This window comes from Cornus florida, unplaced genomic scaffold (genome assembly GCF_030987335.1).
Source record: "Cornus florida cultivar Cherokee Brave unplaced genomic scaffold, ASM3098733v1 CherokeeBrave_3.0.0_Hap2_Chr03, whole genome shotgun sequence".
NCBI lineage: Eukaryota > Viridiplantae > Streptophyta > Magnoliopsida > Cornales > Cornaceae > Cornus > Cornus florida.
Window position 1 is genome coordinate 13,706,864 of NW_026775573.1, and position 24,731 is coordinate 13,731,594.

Here is a 24,731-nt window from a genome sequence, read left to right on the forward strand (position 1 = left end):
TTTTATTTATTCAACTTTGAAATGATAGAATTGAGGCTTTTGATGATTGCCTTAATAGAATTAAGACTGTATTTAACATTTTGTGATTGAGCATTAGTGATCCTGTTGCTATACACATTGAAAATATTTTTGTGAGACTTTCATTTGTTTTTTAAATTCAGTTTGACCGTTCTTTCATTAGATACAGTTTGAAAAATGGATTATAATACACATTCAAGCAGTTTTACTATAAAGTTTAAATTTTCTGTTATTGATGTGTTCATATTTTCAATTATGAAAAAAAAAAGATGTGTTCATATTTTCACACATATCAAACCAAGATGAACAATTTTTTTTTTTTTACTGGACTTGCTTTCATCTTTATAATATTTACATCTTTTAGGTTTTTTTTTTTTTTAAATTTTTTGTTTTCCTTTTTGTTTTGATACTAGTGGATGGCATGCGAAATTTGCATGTGAGTTATAAACTTTAGAGTTATTTAAAACTAAGTAAATTATTATCTTAGCACCAACTTTGAAACATATTGGAAAAAGTAGCTTTGCTCTGTTTCTTTCACATTATATGATTTACACATTCTCTACTTTTTGAACATTATCCCAATAGAAAGCGTGAACAGGGAAATGAGTTTAAAAGTCTACATATTCAAGATAAAGATAATTCGACAGAGCATGTGGAAAAATCTGAAGGTCAAGGTTCTGAAGGAGCACAAATGTTCCATTTGCCAAATGGTTAGTAATATTCTCTTTCTTCTTCTCCCTGTACGCATTTATACTTGCATATATATATGTGTGTGTGTGTGTCATTATATTTTTATTTTGATGCCGAGAAGAGGGAGGAAAAAAATAGATTAATATAACGTAAAATTGAATTGGTTTTCTTATAATTGGGTACCCAAGGAAAAAGTTTAAAAGCATTAGAACTTGATGAAATTACTTGGTTTTATTGAGTTTTTAATCCTGCTTCATCTTTTCTTCTTTCTTCTGGAAACTACAAAAAATATAAAACAGCCATATTAAGATCTAGTGTATTTCTAATCTATGAAACATCTTATTTGTGATTTGTATTTTCTCTCAAATTTAACAATAAAATTCTGAAACTTCTCATAATTTATGTGGCTTAAGATACAGACTCCAATGAAGGACCGAAGAAGACGGCTTTACAGCCTGGAGAAAGTTCTTTACTAAATTTTCAACCTCATGTTTCCACTGGCGTAGCCACATCCATAGAATCTCCTTCATCCTTCCCAAGAACTGAAGAGGTAATGCAGACAAGTTCCCAGACTGAACTAAGTTCTGTACCTAATTCTAAACCTGGTATTTCCACGAGAGGAGTTGCTGCCATGGAATTTCCACCTTCGCCTCAAACTCACTCCTTCAATAATGATGACAAGGGTGCTCGACCACCCTCTCTTTGCATAGCTGTCATTGGAGCTACCGGTGAACTGGCGAGGAGTAAGATTTTTCCTGCACTATTTGCTCTGTATTACAGTGGCTTTCTTCCTGAGGTAGAACTACTTCAATAATTTTATTGCAGTAGTTTTTTTTTTTTTTTTTTTCCTTCCAGTTGAGCTTACTTTCTTAACTTGTATGAAATAGTAACTGATATTTCTAAATATGTCAATCACTGTTGTCATTTTCAATTTTCTTTTATACATGTCTCATTTCTATGATCATTATGTTGAATATTGAGTGTATCTTGGACTCCTTTGCTGTATCCTTATATGTTACCGCTGCTGCTGGTGCTGTTGTTTGTTTGTTTTTGTTTTTTTCTCCTGAAGAGGGCGTTTGAGCCAGTAAAGTTTGTCATTTACTTGAAAATTTGATTTTATTATGTTTGAGTGATCCTTAAAATGAATAACTTGTAAGCGAACAATATCATAGGTTATTCTGCGAAGGTGGTTTGATAATTTACAAATAAGAGTATTGGTTGGTTGAACAGAAATCCAAAAATAGAACTCCACTTAATCTTCTAGGACAGCTATGCTCCCTACTCTAGTTGGCCACTATGTCCACGTCTTATTACTTTAAACTCATATTGAATTTCAAGCCTCTCTGCAGAAACTCAAAAGATTATCTGCATGAATCATGAGTAAATTTAGTCTAGAGATGACTGGTAAATCAAAATTTGGGCTTTGAGATGCAAAATGTAAGAAAAAATATAAGGGGATGAAAAATACTAAGAAAAACAAGGTTTTATAGTTTTGGGTTGAGGCAATTAACATGATTTTGATGTTGAAATAGAATTAGATACTTTATGAATTGGATCGACAATTTGTTTTGCCAACAATATATTGTAAAATTTCCAGCCTCACTTTTGCTTTAATGGCTGCAGAATGTTGGTATTTTTGGTTATTCGAGAAAGAATTTGAAGGATGAAGATCTCAGATCCATGATAGCATCAACTTTAACTTGCCGCATTGATCATCAGTACGGTCCTCGTTTCAGATAATCTTGAATTATTCTTTTATGTTTCCTCATAAACAAATTTCTTATTTAAACCCTTCAACTTATTAATTTCCAGAAGAAAATTGTGGCATGCATCAAAATTCTGTAGGTTGCTTACTTTCCATTTGGCTTGCGGAGCAGATTAAAACTTGTAGCTGACAGATTTTGCAAGAGTCTATAATTTTGTGCATTTAATCATTTCATTAAAAACTTTCAACAGAAAGAGATTGCCCTCTTTCAACTTTCTGAAAAAGATAAAAATAATCAGTAGCATTGTGGATGGCTTGCATAACTCCTGGCTTGTCCTTATATTTTGTGGGTGGAAGTGTTTTATTTTACTATAACATTGAAGTGCATACAGCCAGAAGCCAATTAGCTAATTAGTTGAGATTCAAGTGCAACAGCAAACTACGTCTTCAATCTAATTTTTTGTCTTTTAACACAAATCCTTATTGGATTTTTGGTGTATACAGAGTGGAGCGCACACACACATGGATAATTGCATATATAGTAGTTTTATATTAAATGTTCAATTTTTATTAACCAAGAATAGAAAGTATTACTCTGCTGCAGGCAAAATTGTGAGGACAAACTGGATGCTTTTCTTAGTAGAACATACTATCTGAACGGAGGTCATGACAACATGGAAGGGATGTCAAAGCTCCATACCCGGATGGAGCAGATTGAGGTAATCTTAGAGTAAAAGAGATCAGGTCAATAGTTTGGAGAACCACCTGATGCTCGATCAGCCTCTAATAAGTCCTAATTGTACAGTTTGGAGGCTTTTGGTAATTGATTCTTTAACAGCTTGCTTACCTCAGGGGCAATCTGAAGCAAACAGAATCTTTTACCTTTCTGTGCCACAAGAAGCACTTCTAGATGTTGCATCCTCTCTTGGTGATAATGCTCAAACACAGAAGGGCTGGAATCGTGTAATAATTAAGAAACCCTTCCGTTTTCATTCACGGTCTTCTATTCTATTTTTCTTTTAATTCTTTCTTTATTTATTTTTTGGGAGGGGGATCCACTTGCATTATGCTTATTACTAGATAATTACTGTCTGTATATATTAACTTTATAAATTTGGTTTATGTTTGTATTAGGCTTGCATTATAGAATTTCTTCACCCATATGAACTTTATTACGTAGAGTGGAGATACGTATACAGTTTCATCATGTTCCTGGAAGCATATATCGTGATCGCATAGGGCACAACATTGATCTTGCCACTAATGAGCTGATTTTACGTGACGTTCCCAATGAAGCAATCCTACTCAAGGTTAACAATAAAATTCCAGGATTAGGCTTGGTGTTGGATGCTTCAGAACTGAATTTGCTATACAAGGATAAGTAAGCTGTTTATTGCTGTGAAACTTTTGCTCCTTGTGCACATTTCCACATTTATCTCAAGACCTCATTTCCATTGTGTTAATACTTTAGGTATAATGTGGAAGTACCTGATTCATATGAGCAGCTGCTTCTTGATGTCATTGACGGAGACAACCATCTATTTATGAGAAGCGATGAGGTTACTGCTGCATGGAATATTTTGTCTCCGGTTTTGGATGAGATAGACAAGAGCAATATAGCACCGGAACTGTACGAGCTGGGGGGTAGAGGTCCAGTTGAAGCCTTCTATCTCTGGGCAAAACACGGGGTTCGATGGGTAGAAGACTAGCAAAACTCACAGATTTTTGTGTTCTAATCTTCACCATGGTGACGAAAAACAACTGGAACGGTCTTCCCAACATCATGCTAAATAGATGAGTGAGAAAGTGCCTTTCCTGGTAACGTTTGGTGGGGTTTATTCTGATGATCTATTGTGCTAAATGTTCATGTTCCACATACACAGATTTTCTAGGTGGTAGAAAGATTACATAATCCCCACTTTAATACGAAGAATATATGTATTGCGCCTGACAAACGGAACTCTTGAGCTGAACTGATCCTGAAATCTGAACAGGTATGTTAGGTACCTTATTTTGATATATACTCTCCTTCAACAAATACTCCACCCATCTCAAAATAAGTGTTCCTTTTTTATAATCTAATTTTTTAAAGAGAATGTTTTTTATTATTTTTTATTGTATTAACAGTGAGTGAATTACCAAATTTACCCTAATAGGGTCCAGTGATGTCAGATGTGAAAGTTTATTTTTATAGATTTAAAGTTAGAAGATTAAATTGGTAATATTATAAAAAATAAATAAATAGATAAATAACACATTGACTTTTCAAAGGGGCACACTTATTTTGGGATTTATTTTTATTTATTTATTTTTTTTAATGTTTGTAAAAAAGAGTGCTAAATCAATTGCTTAAGTAAATTGCTCTAAATTGCTTAAGCGTTGGTGTGTCAGCGTGCGGTTATTTGTGCTTTCAATTTGGATTTTTCTTGCTTATGGTTTGAATCGGATGCCAAAGTTGTTGTGGATGGGGTGTTATGTGATAAGACTTGTCCGTCAGCAATTGCTTCTCTATGTTTTGACATTAATAGGGACTTGAGGCGATTTTCATCTCTTAAGTTGACTTGTGTGTGGCTAGTGTAATCGGGTGGCTCATGCTTTGGCAGTTTTGTCGCTGCCTGGGCTTGTGTCAGACCAGTTGTTGTTTTCTCTTCTTCCTTCCGTTGTCCCTTTTGCGGTGGCGGATGTTGGGTTTTAGTTGGTTGTGGTAGTTTTTGCTTCCTTTGTTGTGGTTGTCTTTGCCTTGGAAAAAAAAATAATAATAATAAATAAATAAATTGCTCTAAATCCCGAAAATCCAGGAGGGGAAAAAAAGAAAAGAAATATCAGAATAAAAACCTTGCAAGACAGATCTGTTTTGGATGTACATTAGTGTCACGTCAACACGAGACTATCAATTAAGCCATTGAATACATGGTCTTGACCAATCACCATACATATATGTATGTATGTATGCATGTATGATATAGAAGGAAAAAGGGAAAACTTGGGTGTGTTGTTGTGATTGGTAGGACCATGTTGTCTCAAATTATTTAAAGAATTTTCGGTCATTCAGGAAGGAAGGTGTATTAGTCTTCACTTTTAGGTGATGCATTTCTTTCTTTTGTTAAAAACTTAAAATGAAAGGAATGAGAGATTTTTTATATTTTTTTTTACTAGTATACCCTCATTATATAGATTGATACACAATAATTTTGACAGAAAATATTGTCAATTTATTCCTTCTTTCTTTCCTTGGGTTCACTTCCAAAGGAGTAAAAATTTGTGGGACAAGAATGACGGCCCATTTTTCTTTTCTCCTCTTTACTTCCCTTCTTGTTTTCTTCCTTTCCACCATCTTTTATACCAAACAATTTACTTTAAAATTTGTGGGACAAGAAGGAAGAAAATTTACTCATCTTTTTTTTTTTTTTTTTTTAATCTTTCCTTTGCCCTTTCTTACCAAACAATTTACACCTTTTTTTTTTTTTTTTTGTCAAAAGTGCAAAAAAATATTTGAATGATCACCAAACGTGAAAATTATCCCCCTAAATTATCTAGGGTTGTAAATCGAATGCTCAATCTATTCCAACGTTGCAAAAATGACCTTCCCGATCACTGGATCACATTTTTCGACGTTGTTCATTCACGGGTAGGTATATTTTTAAATAATGTCTAAATTATCCTTTTGAATGACTATTATACCTTTGACAAAAGTACAAAAAACCCTCTGAACCATCAAGAATGTGAAAAATAACCCTTGAACTATCTCGGGTTGCAAATCAAACCATGAACTATACAACTTATTTTTTTTTTATTATTTCAAATTATTATTATTATTATTATTAGTACCACCACTATTATTATTATTATTAAAACTATTTTTTTTTGATAATTTATGTATTTATTATTATACTACTACTACTATTAGTTATTATTATTATTATTATTATTATTATTATTATTTTTTAATAATTTATGAGCTTGCAAAAATTATTTATAGGTATATGGATCCATGAAATAACTAATCAATCAATTTATTTTTGTTATTGTGGGGAAGAAATCCGCACGGCTTGGTACGACACCGTTTCCTGCAAAACTAAGATGATTAAGTCAGTGACCAGTGTGGTGCCGGTCGAAGACACTCTGACGATCAAGTTAATAGGGGTTTAGAGAGAAAATAAAATCGTTGTTAAGTGGGAGTTTTTCTCATACTTTCTTTAATGGCTTGATGCTTTATTTATGTTTATCGATTGGAATTAAGTTGGTTCAATTGATGTTAATGGTTGAGATTTACTTTATCATCCGATTTCATTTATCCTGTAAATATAATGATAACATGTTTGACGAGAAAAAGTGGTAGGTTATTTTTTTCCCATCAGTTATTATTTTACATTTTTATTATTATTACTACTACTACTATTATTATTATTATTAGTTATTATTCTTTTTATTGTTAATTCGCAGGCATAAAATGATTTACATATCTTGCAACTAAGCAATATATTTTTGTTATGACCTATTTGGTATTATGGATATTTTACACTTCTTGATATTATACAATTTTTATATAAATTAATAAGTGGGTTTTTTTTTTTTTTTTTTAAATAGTAATTTTGACCCTCTGGACTAGATTGGACGCTAAAAAATGTGGTCCGATATCAAGAGGGTTCTTTTTACAAGGTTGACATAGATGAGGGTTCTAGTTCAGAGGGTATTTTTCACTCTATAGTTCATAAGTATTTTTTTCACTTTTGCCCACTGTTTTCAGAACTTGTATCCTTATCAATTTTAAATTTAAAGTCTGAATTCGAATTGAAATTCAAATGCGATTGAAGTTTGGCTGGGATTTGGCATTAAATTCAATATCCACTTGGATCGATCATTATATCCATGTGATCCCATCCAAAGAAGAAAAAGAAGAAAGAGGAGTCAGACGACTCGTGAGGGATGATGGGTTCGTAATAGGGAATTGGGGAAAAACGCGTGGGGACGTGATGACGTACGAAAGCATTCCCATCAACATGAGCAAAGACGTCACATATATATACATATACTGTATCTATATATCAATGTCAGGTAGAGAGTATGGGCTCTGTCACGTAGAGTTGGTGGGGAAACGTTAGGTTACGGGCCATATTACCCTAAACATGCAGATTCTTCTGCCACCCACCCATCGAATCAATTTTTGGAAAATGATAAACAACCTTTTTTGTTATCCTGGTGTGAAATCTTCCACAAAAACACGGCAACAGTACTGAAATTTTAAGGGAAAATTACATATAAATGGAGTCAAAATTTCATATTTATTTAGAGGCTGAGTCAAAGTTCCATATTTCTCTAAAATGGATTGCTGAGGTGGCACATGGTTTTTTACTGTTTAGAAATTGTGGTGCCTAAAATACCTTTCCGCGAAGGTACTACTTTTTCTTCGAAGGTACTACTTTTTTGAACTGAAGGTACTACTTTTTGGTGTCCAGGTACCATATTTTTTAAACACCCGCGAAGGTACTACTTTTTCTTCGAAGATACTACTTTTTTGAACTGAAGGTACTACTTTTTTGAACTGAAGGTACTACTTTTTTATTAGGGAAGGACATTTTAGGCACCACAATTTTCTAAACAGTAAAAAACTATGTGCCACCTCAGCAATCCATTTTAGAGAAATATGGTACTTTGACTCAGTCTCTAAGTAAATATGAAACTTTAACTCCATTTATATGTAATTTTTCCAAATTTTAATCCTGTGATACATATATATATATATATATATATATATATATATATATATTTGTATTTTTCTGTTTCTATCGATGCACTAAAAACCTTCCCCGTTTGAAGAGGAGATATTATAATTTGTGTAGAATATTTGATAGGATTTTGTTACCAATTAATGTGAAAAAAGTTACACTTATTTCACATTATTAATTAAAATTACACAAAAAAAAAATAATTATATGATTATCTACAGAAAATAATGATAAAAAATTACATAAACCAATTGAAATTATCCGAATTTCATATTTCAAATAAGTTGAAAATATTTGAAGAGAAAATTGAAATTAGGACGTCACCATACGTGCGTGGGTGTGTCCGCGCACCTTCGGGAAACCGTGACTCTTCCTCTCTCTCACTCTCTATATATAAAGTAGTCTCAACTGCAAGTTGTTCACCAGTCAACAAGCAAACATTATGGTACTCTTCTTTCTCTCTCTAACCTTTTGCGTTTCTTTGGTGCATTACATATAAGTTATATAACAATTTGTTTTGTTTTTGTTTTTGATTTTGAAAGGTTATGTAAAACAATATTGTGTAGTATGGATGGGGAAAGAAGGAAGAGAAAGGTGGAGGACGAAGAAGACGAGGAGGAGAAGATGGAGAAGTTTTTTGCTCTGATCAGAAATATCCGAGAGGTGCGTGACCGAATGACCACCGGCGGCGGAGACACCACGAAGAAGGCGGCGGCAGCGGAGGAGAAGAGGGTTGCCGTTTGGAAGCCGGCGTTCATACCGGAGGATTTCATGGAGGATTTTGGTGATCTGTCTAAAGGTGGTAAGGCAGCAACCGTAGCAATGACGGCTGCAGGTCCTTCTAAGAAGAGTGAAGATGAACATAAAGTAGAAGATAAAGGAGGTGGTGGCGGCGGCGGTGGTGATGGCGGTGGTGGCGGCGGCTTAGACCTCAACCTTTCTCTCTAATGTTTTTAATTAGTTTTGTTACTGACCATCATTGAGGCTGTACTGGTCCATTACAGATTTATAAATTCAAAATGACTAATTTCTGAATTTAATATGAAATAGGGATCTATCTGCTTGATCATTTTCACAGAAATTGCATTTCACACCAACCTTTTTTTTTAATCATGGATGCAAAATTAGTTGAATTACCTCGATCTATGGTTCTATATGTAACATATCAAGCTTATATATCAAGTGAGATTGATATGTTATATATAGCAGCATAGATCGAGTTTACAGAAGAATCATTAATGAAATTGATCGAATTTACTTGAAGAATCATTAATGAAATTGGTAGATACTGCTGCATATCTATTTTTATATAATTAAAATGTCTATTTTTATACAATTAAATTTTTTTTTTCATCCGGCCCTAATATGAGACAAGAATGCATATCTATTCTTGCACGATTTTTATCCGAACCTCTGACACTGTCTTCGTATTGTTTTGTCATCCTAAAGTAAAATGGAGTATATGCACTATCTTGTAACTAATACAATAATGGTGTGACCAACAAGGTCCCACAGAGTAATCCTCTCCGTAAGACACTTGAACTCCCTACGGAGGAGTTGGTCCACTGCCTCTTATGGTCCGTTTGGATGACGATAACGTTATATGTTATGTTTTGGTATGATATAAAAACAACCGTTTTGGAATTGATATATTTTTATAAAAATTATATATATGAATACAAAAAAATTATAAGTTTATATGTAAAATAGTCCATTTTTCTTTATGATTTGAGATCATTTGTGAGAAAAAAAAAAAAAAAATTCTGTATTAGAGTTAGGAAATTTTTTTTGGTTAAATTTACATGTATAATGGCAACCAAACTACTTTATAATAATGAATAAATCTGCATAAATATGATTAATGGCAACCAAATTACAAATCTAACTTTGTAATAATCTTTCAATGAGACTAGATCTTTGCACTCCATTTATCTTTTTCTTTTGGCTTGCATTTCATTTAACTTTGTTTTGTTTCATATATATATATATATATATATATATATATATATATATATATATATTCATGATGAATGTGAGAGAGAGAGAGATCCTTGTAGTTGAAACTAACAAGAAACAAAGTCAAAACGTTAATCGTCTTGAATTGGTCAGAGTTGAAATTTGGTGAACATTGAAGCTTGTGAATAGTTTTACTTCACTTAGATTAGTTTGAAATTTTGTAGTGGAGGTCTTTTAAATTGGTAATATTTTTTTTTGTTTAGTCATAGGACCATTTCCTCTTTTGTTGAGTATTTATTTTGATAACGGACTTGTGAATATTTCATACAATATCCAACCACAAGCAGAATTGATAAATATGAATAAAGATTAAAAGCAAGCAATTAAGGAAGATCCCTCTTATAAGACTGAATAACATTCACATATATACTTCCACGTATAGTTTTGCTTTATACATCACAATCTTAAGAACTTGAGTGTTGCATCATTCACATATATACTTCCACATATAAGGAGCTAGACATTCCTTTAAAATAGTATATGTGTACACACACACACACTTCATTACACTTACATAAAATGTATACACAACTGGAGATCACTAATATTCATTCCATAAAATGTACACCCACTTTTTTATACTTACATAGGCCTCCATTTGATTAACTTAGAGATCACTAACTTTCTGGAGTTGCAGCAACTGGAGAATGCTTCCTATCAATCCCACTGGTGCCACTGCCTATAACTTACTGCCATGTCCTTTAATGTAGTAGCAAAAAATAAATTTGAATGTAAAACAAGACATTACCTATAGTGGCAAAATATAAAGCAGAGTTAAATTCAATTTTTTTTATTATTATTTTTAAAAATCCGGCATGACTTCTCCTTAAAAATGGACATTTCCAAAATTTCAAACACAATAAACTCAAGGGATACCGCCCACAAAATTAATTCAATAAGGGACACCGCACATAAAATTCATTTAATAAGGGACACCGCCCATAAAATTATTTCAATAAGGGACACCGCCCACAAAATTCAATTAACAAGGGACACCATCCACAAATTTAATTCAAGCAAGACATATCTAACCTTCTTTCTGGCTAAGCTGCAAATTTGGAGTGTAAATGATCTCATGCAAAACAAAACACATGAACAACATTAGAGAAAAACAAAATAACACACGGTAGGAATGAAATAATTAGAAGTAGTAAACAAGATATATCTAACCTTTTTTCAGGCTAAGCTGCAAATTTGGAGTGTAAATGACCTCATGCAAAAACAAAACACATGAACAACATTAGATAAAAACAAAATAACACACGGTAGGAATGAAATAATTAGAAGTAGTAAACAAGATATATCTAACATTTTTTCAGGCTTAGTTGTAAATTTAAAGTGTAAATGACCTCATGCAAAACCAAACACATGAATAACATTAGAGAAAAACAAAATAACACACGGTAGGAATGAAATAATTAGAAGTAGTAAATAAGATATATCTAACCTTTTTTCAGGCTTAGTTGTAAATTTAAAGTGTAAATGACCTCATGCAAAACAAAAGACATGAACAACATTAGAGAAAAACAAAATAACACACGGTAGGAATGAAATAATTAGAAGTAGTAAACAAGATATATCTAACCTTTTTTTTTTTTTCTTCTCTAATGTTGCAAATAGAGTGTAAATGACCTCAGTAGCAAATTTTACAAATGCCCTAAAGCTTACTCCCAAAATGACAGAGAAGAGAACACAACAGCAACTAATACGCAGTCCAAAATATACCATTTAAGTATATATTACATACCAAATTAAACACAGGAAATTAACTAAATACGTATTACATGTCATATATTACAAAAGATGGAAGTTTATCTAACTTCATCTTTCAATAACAACGATAATGAGCAACAAGAGGACAATGACAATAAACATGATTGTGATAGCAAGACATCCACAACCTAGGAAGAGCATGTACTTCTATCTACATTGTTCATTTTGAATCATTGCAATGACTCTGTCCAAGTCAGATTGAACCTGTTCTTTAACTTTTGCACCTTGGTGCAACTCATCCACCCACATAAATGCATTCATATGTGACTACAAGAAATATAAATTATACAATTAGGAAACAGTAACAGAAATAGCACCTAAAAGTAATTGACCATACCTCCCGAGCTGAACACCTATAGAATTGTCAACCATCATTTTTTGGAGTTCGAGCCCTATACAGATGCATAAGACCTCTACCACATGCACATTGTGGTCGCTCACCTTCAAGCCTATACATAAGTGCGTCTACAAGTACTAAAGTATTTAATATTTGATGTTCTAATATAATTAGTTATTACAGTTATCCATAAATAAGGAGCATCTGAGTTTAATTTACGTAATATAATTAGTTATTACAGTCATCAATATTTTAATTCTACACACTATTAGACAGTTTTATAATTAGTGATTACAGTGCTCCCAAATTAGGTTGGCAATACCATCACGATAAATATCCATCTGTCGTATTTGTGTATTAGTAGCACTGACCACCTGAACATCGTCATCCACATCAGGTTCATTTTGTGAAGATTGAGGGGTTTCAGAATAAAAAATTTCATCAGATTTACCTTGGGATCTTATGAAATTATGCAATGTACAACAGGCAATGACAATAAGAACTTGAGTGTCAAAGTGATAAGGGGGCATTTGCTTCAATATAGCGAATCTTATCTTTACCAACCCAAAACATTGCTCTATGATATTCCTCAATGACGAGTGCCTAAAATTGTATACCTCTTCTCCACGTGGTCCTCTAGTATGTCTACGATATTCCTGCATATGGTAACGTTGACCTCAGTAAGGGGCCAAAAACCCCGGTTGATTGGCGTACCCAGAGTCGACTAAATAAAACTTACTTGTCATGTTAAGTATTAAAATTAACGTATTTGTAATGTTAAATGCACAAATATGGAAAGGTAATACTTTTACCTTCGGGTGGTCATGGAAAATTGAAATCCTCATTCTGAATGCACTCATTTAAAATCTTCGAATCATTAGCAGACCCTTCCTACCCTGCTAGAATGTATGTGAATTTCATATCAAATGAACACACAGCCATGACATTTTGGGTCGTATCACCCTTTCTACCACGAAAGGGTATTTGTTGGTCAACTGGCACTACAACATGGATATGAGTACCATCTATGGCTCCTACACAATTCTTAAAGTATGGGTAAAACTTTGGATTGTTCTTTATCTCTTTAGGAATTTCATTCAAATTCGGGGGAACAATAATCTTAGTCCCTAACTCACAAATTAACTTTAATACAGTATGAAAGTGATATGAAATTGTGGATGTAAAGTGTTGGAATCTTTCAGCAACGACACGATTCCTTTCATTGTGAGACACGGTAAGTAGGAAAATTGCAACTTGTTCTTCTACAGTTAGAAATGTTGAATCTTTTAATCCTAACAATTTCAAGTCACGACACAATGCCCTAAAGGTATTGGGGTACATCCGAAAATTTTCATAACACCTATCTTCATGTCCATTTAAGACCTCGAATATGTAATCTTCCCCTTGTAACATGGAATCCCTACAACGTTGCTTATCAAAATGTTTATAATAGTACTCATATACGGCTGCGATCAATACAAGAATTTCCTCCTCATCATCATCATCATAAATGGTTAATATTGTCCTTATATCCATAGCTACTATCCTATTTAAGAATAAACAGAAGCAGTTATTGTAACAAAAATTAAGCAAAATGAAAAAGACATACCAAATCATACAATTATCCAGCAATAATGTAAAAGCAATAGATGTAGAACATAAATAGTTTTCCAGCATTAATTTAAAAGCAGTAGATAGAGGAATTAAATATAGTCTTCCAACAATAATGTAAAAGCAGTAGATAAGAAAACTTCATTACAGTCATCCAACAGTAATGTAAAAGCAGTTATAAAACAGTCATCCAAAAGCATATAAAAGTAAGATACCGAAGAAATCATAGAGTCTGATTCATCACCCACCCAACCTTCCTTTCATCAGGAATGCGAAGAAATATGTCCCTCCACACCTTGTCCTTACCAAACATCTTTATGATCTTAGCATAATGGGTATCATCAATCCCCACTAATGTGTTGACGATCTTAACGCACTTTTCAAGCTGGGGATCCATTTCTTTTTCTTTTTTATTGGGAGATGTCACTTTAAGCATTTCGGTAAATCGAGGTGGTTGACAACTAGAAGATGATTCTGCTATGGCTTTTGCAATTTTATCAGCTTTCGCGTTTCTAATATTAGTCAAACATTCCATCACTAAAGACATTGTTTCTGAAAAAGTTTCTTTCTTCTGTTTCTTAGCTACAGGTTTGGGAGTAGGACTGAGGTCAATAGGTCCTTCTACATTAGGTCGTTCTACATCAATCATGCCCACATTGCCCTCAGTGTTATGAATTTGAGCTTCATGTGTTGCCACTTGAGGCATTATTAGCACTTGGTGAGGTCTGGGTGGCTTTGTACAAGGATGAACATGCTTGCCAGTAGCATGTCTATTCCCAAAAATCCTTACCATCTGCTCATAATTCTTACACCCCTGTTTTTTTATTTTTTTGCCATGCTTGATAACCTATACGTTATCAGCTTACAATTATTATTATCAAACCCTTTTAATACTAAATCACTAATTACTAACTGTATGTATGGTAAATAGACACGTATTGAAATACTAACCTTCCACAATCGAACCCATCTTTCAGCTTCCAACTCAATCATTCCAGTTTCACTGTTGTACCCTACACCAGTCTCAGATAATATTTGTTTGCAATCTTTGTACAATGCTCTTATATTATTGAATTTTTGTCTACATTGGTCATTCGTGTACTTCTTTCCAGTTTCCAATAACATTGCGTCCACAATATGTGTCCACCCATTTGGATTAAAAGTCGTGCCTGTATGATTTCCTTTTCTAACCTATTCCTCCATCAAGAGTATGAATTTCTCTTGATGGGCATCACACCAAACAGTGGCATCGGCCTGTTCAACAACTACAACATCCTCACCATTGTCACCATCAAGAGAATGAATGTCTCTTGATGGGTATTGCTCAACATTGTCATTGTTCATGTCCATCTGATTATTATTAAGTAATTGAACAGTTTAATATATTGAATTGTGTTTTGACTCATAATTCAACACGTCAATGATAAGTAAAAAAGGTACTGTCTATAAAACACTTTAATAAGGGGCAAAAAAGAAAAAAAAAAATGAAGTAAAAATGTGATAAAAATTAGTCTCCTTCCATTTTCTTCAGTTCAAATTCTCACCATTTTCTTCATTTTCCAGTTCAAATTCTATTTGTCAAAATCAATTAAATCAACCACATGATTTTCTTAAAAATCAGTCTCCTTCCTCAATTTCAAAGGCAATTTCTATATAAGCTAGGTGATTCAAATTGGATAAGTTTCCATTTCTCTAGTTGATGTTCTCCTAAAGGTTGAGAAGAGCAGTGATCTCAACTTCTCTCTTACAACTGACAACATCAAAGCTGTGATTTTGGTATGTATATATTCATACAATTTTACAATGTTTCATGTATATTTTTATATCCACACATAATACATGTATACATGAAGCACTGCAAAGATTAAGATATAAAACAATTTTCAACATTTTAAAATTGTTTTTTGCAAAAATAAAACAAAAATTGTAGTCAAAATTTAGTATTTAAGGTTAGCTCTTTGTTGCAGTTTGTACACTAACTACTAGTTTAGCGTAGTCGAAATTTAGTATTTGAGGCTAACTCTTTGTTCTAGTTTGTACACTAACGACTAGTTTGGCATATCTAAGAGCAAGGTGAAAGAAAGTGGTACATCACAGTATAACACACTGGATGAGACTCATCTGAACTGAAAAAGCACTCACGAAGAGCAAGGTGAAGGAAAGTGGTACATAACAATATAACACACTGGATTGTTCTTTATCTCTTTACGAAATTTCAAGGAAATATTATTGCAAGCACATTTCACAGAAGTAATACCTCTGGATGGCAACAATCATATTTATGTTTCAGATGTGTGCATAATATACTGAGAGAATATTCTAATCATTTAGTGCATAGTGAGTGTTCCAGTAAATAAATGTGTAATAGTATTCTTTAGGCCATTATTTAGAAACTTAATTGCAACCCTATGAATTTTTGTATAATATCAACAAATATGCAAATGTGAATTGACAAGACTTGACAAATTATTTGTGCATTTTTTTGAAAGAGATGTAAATGTTTATTCTTTTTCTTATATTACCAATGAATATTAAAACATTCAATAAGCGATTCGTTCTCTATTTAGTTATGTGAACAAAAGTTCGTGTTCCTCTTCTGTTGATTTAATTTCTTTTTTGGATTCTTTGGGGCCTTAGACCCCGGTTTCTTTTATGTCTACGGGACGAGTTCCCCTATTGAACGCCTTTTTAAATATTATTACTTATAAAAAAAAAAATTTAATAAGGCTGTTCTTAAAGATATAAATTCAGTTTTAATGCATTTCTTGTGGAAGGGTAGTTTTTTAATGAATGTTGGTTCTAAAGTAGCTTGGGAGGATGTTTGTTACCTTAAAAAGGAAGGTGGTTTGAGTCTTTGGAGTTGAATGCTTGGAACAGGGCCGCTATGGCTAAGAACTTATGGGAAGTTGTTCAAGTGAAGCCTCAATCTCTATGGACTGAATGGGTTAAAGTTCGTCTTATTAGAAATAGAGACTTTTGGTCTATGAAAATTCCTCAAAGTAGTTCTTGGAGCTGGAGGAAAATCTTACAAATTAGAACTGACTTTAGAATGTTTATTATGCATAAAGTGGGTAATGGGACACACACTTGGTTATGGAATGACTATTGGCTCCCTATGGGCCCTATTGTGATGAGAATAGGTAATAGAGTCATCTTTGACTCAGGTTTGGGTGAACAAGCAACTGTGGCTGATATTATAGTTAATAACCAGTGGCAGTGGCCTCAAACCAACACCCTTGAGCTTATTGAGCTAAGGAATGCCATACCTTCAGATTTCCAGCCTTTCTAAATAATGATCAAGTTATTTTGTTACCTAGTAAGGGGCAGTTTACCATTAAAACTGCTTGGGAAAATATTAGACCTAAGAAAAATGTTGTTGCTTGGAATGAGACTGTCTGGTTTAAAGGAGCTATTCACAAGCATTCTTTTATCTGTTCGCTTGCCTGTTTAAATAAATTGCTAACTCAGAATAGATTACTGAGATGGGGGGTGATTTCTAGAATTAGTTGTGTTTTCTGCAGGCAAAACATTTAGGACATAGATCACTTGCTCTTCCAATGCTGCTTTACTAAGAGACTATGGAATTATGCTGTTGTTACTTGTTAGAAGCTTACTGCCCTGGCCTACTGGTAATTGGTGTACTCTTTTGAACTGGGCTGTTTTGACTCTTAGAGGAAAGTCTTTGGTAACAGTTTTAAATAAAATGGTTCTTGCTGCTTCAATCTATGTTCTTTGGAGGGAAAGGAATTCCAGAATTTTTATAATGAGTATAAAAGGAATTGATAGAGACTGTTAGACTGAAGCTATTCTCTTCTGCCAGACTTGAAGATAATCATTCTAACATAATGATTGTGCAGGATTTGGATTTGCCTGAAAGTGTTTTGAGGATCTAATGCTTTTGCTTATGTTGTGCTATCTCTTACTCTGCAGCAGGCCTGTTAGCTCTGACTAGGTCTGTTATGTTTTTTTTTAGGTGTATTCTTCATAATATCAGGGCTGTCGTTTGGATTTCTTGGTGTTGTAACTGGAAGTTGTTTTGTTATCAAGATTAGTACTCTAATTCTTGTATTCTCAAGTCTTGTTCTGTTTTTTACATTTAGGGTTTGTTTTTGTTGGTTATGGTCTTGTGGAAAGATAATAGTGAAACTCCATTTTTTGTTGATATTTGAATTCCCTAGTTTAAATTTTATTCGAGGATTTACTTGTATTTATTCTTCTTTTTCAAGTCGTCTAAATTATACTGGTTTGAATGTTTACAGAACTGTGAAGCATACATGTAATACCCCTAATTTTAAAAGGATAGTCTCGGCATTTATTTATTATTTTTATTGTATTTTTGCGTGATTATTTGGTTTAATTATTTTATTTAATTGTTTACCTATGTGACATGTATTTAATTGGCATTTATTGTTTAAGTGTTTTAATTGTTTAACTAGTATTTATTGTTTAATTATGAATTTTTTTTTTGTTAATTATTTCTTGTTTTCTGTATTTGGATTGGTTTGGTCTTTCTAATGTGTAATTGGTTTATTTAAATATTTTAATTAGATTAAATTATAGACTAAATTAGTATCAGTTACTGTATTAAACCGAGTATCTTATAACCTAGATAGCTTTATGAGCCGACAGTGAGTATAACCTAGGTTTTTATGGGCCGAGTTATACATGGATTAGGGTTTAATCATTAAGCCTATAAGTATGTGTGTCACGGTGGTTTAGGGTTTTAGAATAATTAAACGTAATTTTTGTAATAAAAAAAAAAAACAGAGACCGTGGGATACAGAGGGAGAATAGAGAGAGATATGAGAGGAAGGATAGGTGGGAGCAAGGTAGAAGGAACGTGGGTTTGTGGAATAGCAGTGGGGAATTGAACGGGAAATACAGAAACTGGGAATTTAGAGTTTCAAGTCTGAAACTCAAAGGCAAGTTCTTTTCTTTCTCCTTCTCTTTGGCTCGTGTTCTGTGCACCTAGATAATCTCTAGGGTTTAATCAATCAATAACTGGAAGATATATGTTTAATATATGTCATATGAACGATCTGTTTATGTTGAAAACCGTTTTGTTACAGTTCATGCATGGCTCGTTTCAGTTTTCTGTTCTTTAAGCATGTTACTCTGTTGAAACTATAGTCTTTGGATTATGTTTTTTGACTCTGTAAATGAACCATGGGGGTGTTATTGGGATTGATATAAGATCTGTAGGTTCAGTGGTGAAGAGGAATAGAGGGTTCAATAGAGACCTGAAAGTTTCTGAAACCTGTTCCAGTATTGTTTTCCAAGCATGCTAGTTTAAGTGGCTTGATTAAATTCTGTAATTGTTTTCAAAATTATTGTAAACAACCTTAGGGGATGCTTCTAGACTAAATTAAGACTCCTATGATTAGTTTTAGAAACCAATCGAGTGGTAGGAACTGATTAGAGAGGGAGCAGACGGACTGAAACGAAGCAACGGGGAACAGGGCTCTCAAAGGAGGTGAGAGCCGGCTCCATGGATGTGGGAGCCGGCTCCGACAACAAGTAGAGCCGGCTCTAAGGACTCCTAGAGCCGGCTCTAGGCTGAAAGAGCCAGCTCCCAAAATTTGGAGCAGGCTCCCTCTCCAATATACGATTTTATTTTATTTTTTTTTAGTTTTTAAGGTACTGTTTGGTATTCTGGGCACTGTTTGAGCTTTTGGATGTTCCTAATGGATTGTGGGGACTTTACAGAGGATTTAATTACTTGATTTTAAGTGTGATTAAACTAGTTGATGCATGGTTTAAGTCTCTAAGATAAAAGATAAAACAGTATAAAATCGTATGACTTAATACACTATTATCGGATGGGACGAAATAAATTGTTTAGGTTAATTTAGCAATTTGTTGGACTATAATAAGATTATAGAATTTGTTCTAAATGCATGATAGAGTCATTGATATATTGGATTGGGTCTATGCATGCTTTGGATGCTAGTTGTGTAAACTATTAAAATGTTTCCTACAACTACATGGTTTAATTCTGGGATTTAAATTGCTGAAATCTTAAATACTTTTCTGCAATTATTTGGATGGTGGTTTTTGGTCTGTAAATTATTGAACTGCTATATATGTTGTAATTTACATGGATATAGAGGATTGTATGTACCGGTATGGGACGATGACATACTAGGGACGGTTTAGCTCAAAACGCATAAACCTAACCTATTGGATTAATGGAATGGATTGAAAGATATCAAAATCCTAATTGTGACTAAGTCAGATCAGCTGTAACCAAGTTGGATGACTTCCTGGATTAACAGATGGTAGTTAAGTCATATCAACTGAATAAGTTGAGTGACTAACTAGTTGGTTTATTGTATGTCAGTTTAATAAATAGTTGAATTACATACCCTGGATTTGGACGGACTTTATATATATGTTTATGGTACCACGAGTTGAGCTTGAGTCTCAGACTCGTTGGTTAGGGTGCGTATATGCAGTGGATGCGTAGCTGGTTATAATAGGTTGAGGTGTACCCTGTTAGGTCTAGGTACTCATGCCCACCTTTGGGTGCATATTCGCATGTTGCCTTCTATTCAGGTTGAGACCCCTATTATAGACTAGTGAATGTCCCTTAGTGTGGATATATTTATACGTATGGACTAGATAGATATTGTGAGGTGTCTACGGTGTATCTGCGTATCGGGTCACTGTATGGATTGCAGTTAGATTAGAACTTGCTCGTGGGTCTGACCCACTCCTTCATTATTCTTTTCAGGTACAGGACGGTTCCAGCCTTAGAGCTTGATCGTGCTTGTCGAGGACAGTCTTACCTTCGTCTGATTACGTAGGACTTCTCTCGATGTTTTTAGCATTATCTATTTTCAGTTTTCAGTTTCAGTTGAACTTTTGGTTAGGGGTCCATCAGTGGATTCCCAAGTTGTAACCTTGAAGTTTTGGAGGATTGGAGTTTCAATTTTCAGTTATACATGGAGGGTTTTATTATTATTATTTCTTTCAGCTTTATTCTATCTTTATTGTTTCTTGTTGTCATCTGTATTCGTTTTAAAATACTTTAATTGTTTGATATTCCCTCGGGTTTGGGCCTGAGCCTGATCAACCTGTGTCTCGGATCCGAGTAGTTTCACAATACATGACAATATTGGCGGGGCCCAGCCAATATAATACACAAATTGAAAAAAAAAAAAAAAATATTGGCCATAGATTTCATCATCCTAAGTTTGAGAATTTAAAAGTTGATGAATGTTTAAATTTTATCCTTTTGTCGAATCTTTTGTCCTCCCATTTGTCCTTAAATAATATAATACAACAAATTGATCATTCAAACAATTTAATAATTTACAAATATCAATCTTAATTTTGCTTTTTAATGCAGGATCAAGCCTAATATGATCTAAGAGCCTGTTAGGTTGATTTATACATAATACAGATCCTTTGCAAAATTGTAATTTGGACCAAGAACAGATCTTGAAAATATTGCTAAAATTGATAGCTATAATTAACTCAGTCAACATTCTAATTGCTTCCACATTGCAACACACACAATCGATGGATGACATATAAACCCTTATATCAGAACCATGGTTGATAGAAGAAAAAACCCAGAAACAGGGCTAAAATCAAACCCTAGATCTCCGTCACAGCCTCATGAAACTTGAGATCTGGACACAAATGCCCTAAATTACAACACTCACAACATGATTGGAATAAATATCAGAACTTGGAAACGCAATATAGATTCTGATTGTCACAATATTAGAGAGAGAAAATGAACACGAGGACCTCCCAAATGTAAATCTCAAAAGCGAAGATATATGTGATCTATAGATACAAACAGAGACACAAAATGAGATACCTGGTGGAGGAGCTCTGCCAGATCGGTGGTGGAAGAGGTTGGATCGCCACTGAAGTCGCCTTCTAGGGAGCTACGCGAAGAGAGAGAAACGACGCTGAAAAATGCCCTAAAATCTGATATGCGACCTTATATACGTGATATCACTGCTACAGTAAAAATGAGGGTTGGTTTGGTTTTGGTTTGAGATCAATTCACCGCTACAGTGCCATATCAGTCTAATATCACCAAAATGTTGATATGGGTTTTGGCCCGAAAATGATAATGTTTTGGCACTGTTAAATACCATATCAGCCCGTTCCAAACATGATATTGGCCCAAAACCAAAATCAAAACACCAAAACAATATCAGATATGGGCCTCCGAACAGGCCCTTTGGTGTTTGATTCTCGGGAAAAAGAAAAAAAAGAAAAAGAAAAAGAAAAGGGGAGATGCCTTTAAATTTAATGTTAAAATCTGTTTTACATGTGTTTTGTTTTTATTATTTTTATTTTTGAATGATTACAGTATCGATTTTGACAATAAAAATATGTTTAACTTTGTTATATTTTAGAGTAAATTACATCGACACCCTCTGAAGTTAGGTCATATTTCACCTATATAAAAATTTTGGTTTTAATTTTCACTTATACCCCAAATTGCTTTTTGAACTTTGACACATGTGAATTGACCTATTTACCCTCACCTTTTTCAATACAATTTAATACAAAATTTCTACAAATTAAAATGGCAAAAATATCCTATGAAATACTAATATTCCAAATCACTATTTCCCTTTTCTCTTTCACCTATCTAAAAAAATGGGCAGCAGTAGCCGTAGCACATCACCACCGCTTCCCCTTCCACTGTCGTTCAAGTCACTATCGCCATCACAGGTTGGTCGGAGATTCTCATCTCGCCAGGGGCAAAACAGGAAGCTTGCTTATGGTGAAAATCATTAAGAGCAAATCACACACTCCCTCTCCCGTCAAAGTTCCAAAACACCTTCTTAACAATCACCACACCGCACCACACCACCGGACGATTCGATGACCATTGATGTAATTTGTGGCAGCGGCGGCAGTGAAAACAATCTGCAACAATGATAACAACACACCACAAAACGATCCGACAATCATCGACGCAATTTCCAGCGGTGGCGGCGGCAGTGACAACAATCTGCAATAACGATGACGATCTGTGACAATGATAGCCTTTAAATGGGAAAATGTATCCTCGTCGTAGCAGGGGCTACGGCGGCGTCAATTCCGGTGGCGATGGTGCAAATGGTGTCGCCTTCGAATTCCGGCGAGGAACAAGTAATCTCATCGAAATTGCTGCCGTCGGCTGGTATTATGCTGCGCCGAGATAGAAGCTGCGGTGTAGAGTTAGATTCACAGCCGTCGAAGAGCAGCGATTTGTGGGTTTTGGGCAGAGTTTCCCTTCTGGCAGAGGTCCAAAGTAACCTGCGGTGTTGGATTCACAGGCGCAGATGATGGAATATACGATGGGATGTTTGTCGGGTTGGGTGTGTTCAAAAGCTGTGACTCGGCGAGGCGTGCTCAGGCAATTGTTCAGATTCGGCTGCCTCGACTTGCCCAAAGGCACAGAAGGCAACAGTGAAGCGGAAGATGCCACCGACAATGATGGAGGAGGAGGAAGAGAAGCCGACAATGCCGTCGACAGGTCAGAAAATAGACGGCACACAACCACCACATAGATATATAGTGTGTTTATGTAGATATAGATATATAATGTATATGTGTGTTTGACTGTATTTATTAATTTTGTGTATAAATTAAGGTTTGGTGAGGGAGGGGAAAAGATTGTATATGTGTGCTGATACAACCCGAGCGTGTGCACAAAATAATGCACAACACTTTAGGTTTAGAAATAATATCAAGTGGGCATCATATTTTAAAATTTATAAAACCACTAAACACTTATACTATGTAGTATGAAGCGAGTAGGGATCGAACCCAAGGGATTGAACACGTGTTGGGATTAAACTTGATTTTAGTGCTAATGAGATTGCACAAGAGAGAGAGAGAGAGAGAGAGAAAGATTTTTGGTGAAGTGATTAAACTAGAGTTAAATCGAAAACATGGAAATAGAAATGACAATGCAAGTAAATTAAATTAAATTAAACTAAGAATTAAAGAGATATGAAGAGAGTCTTAGGGTTATGATTCACCACTAAGCCCATGCAATTAACCATATACTTTCAATTAATGGGGAATTCATTAGTGTAATTATAGATGTGGTCACATTATCATCACAAATCACAATTGTAAGCATAGATTATCAACATCAAGAATGAATTGTCTACCTAATGGCAATTAAACTAAAGTGTAGGACCCATTCAAGACTACGTCATAACCCACCATACACATTCACAAATGTATCAAATAAGAGCACACATCAATCAAGAGAATAATACTAATTGTAATTAGAAGTATGGATTAACATAATCAAGCACAAATTGCCTACTTAACTACAATTAACTAATAACAAGAAAGCTAATGTGTAGAACAACCCATCAAGATTAAGCCTTTATCCATCAAATTAATTGACAAATGTATCAAATAAGTATCATGTTATGGCCATCACTAAACATAACTACAAGAAGTATTTAATGTAGAATATAATCCTAAAGCAACCACACATAGACATGCAAATTACATATAGAATTAATGAAAGAATTAAGTTCTAATCATCTAATGAAGAATAAAATCCCTAATTAATCATACATAGACATACAATTAATTGGAGATTTCAATGGAAGAATTCATCATTACAAACCCTAATTTATCAAATCAAGCATGTATATATAAAGAAATCACAAGGCCATATAATTTAATTACGACATAATAATTCCCCAAGAAAAGAAATACAAAGGTTAGGGTTGCATGAACTTAGGGCTCATCCAAGCCCTAAGTGAAGAATTAGCTCATGGAGAAGATGATCATGGTGTCAACAAGCTCCATCTCCATCTTTTGGCTCATTCTTCTTCTTCCTTCAATTGTAGACAAAGCCTCTATAAAAATG

The 24,731-nt window shown here is 34.0% G+C and overlaps 3 protein-coding genes across 3 annotated transcripts; 2 read left to right on the forward strand and 1 right to left on the reverse strand.

Annotated features, from left to right (window-relative positions):
* The first annotated feature begins 601 nt into the window (after positions 1-601).
* On the forward strand, positions 602-4,419 carry LOC132301123 (inactive glucose-6-phosphate 1-dehydrogenase 4, chloroplastic-like). Its single transcript, XM_059798402.1, has 7 exons — positions 602-728; positions 1,122-1,504; positions 2,332-2,426; positions 3,018-3,132; positions 3,266-3,427; positions 3,586-3,794; positions 3,885-4,419. The coding sequence occupies exons 1-7, from the start codon at positions 710-712 to the stop codon at positions 4,120-4,122; spliced, it is 1,221 nt and encodes a 406-aa protein (XP_059654385.1). The 5' UTR covers positions 602-709; the 3' UTR covers positions 4,123-4,419.
* A 3,733-nt stretch (positions 4,420-8,152) lies between these two features.
* Positions 8,153-9,226, forward strand: LOC132298658 (uncharacterized). The gene is made up of 2 exons (XM_059795053.1): positions 8,153-8,584; positions 8,682-9,226. Exons 1-2 carry the CDS (start codon positions 8,367-8,369, stop codon positions 9,085-9,087), a joined length of 624 nt encoding a protein of 207 aa, XP_059651036.1. The 5' UTR covers positions 8,153-8,366; the 3' UTR covers positions 9,088-9,226.
* A 2,849-nt stretch (positions 9,227-12,075) lies between these two features.
* LOC132301124 (uncharacterized) lies at positions 12,076-15,001 on the reverse strand. The gene is made up of 5 exons (XM_059798403.1): positions 14,828-15,001; positions 14,125-14,723; positions 13,649-13,811; positions 12,637-12,921; positions 12,076-12,195 (listed from the first exon to the last, which is right to left on the reverse strand). The coding sequence occupies exons 1-5, from the start codon at positions 14,999-15,001 to the stop codon at positions 12,076-12,078; spliced, it is 1,341 nt and encodes a 446-aa protein (XP_059654386.1).
* Positions 15,002-24,731: the final 9,730 nt, after the last annotated feature.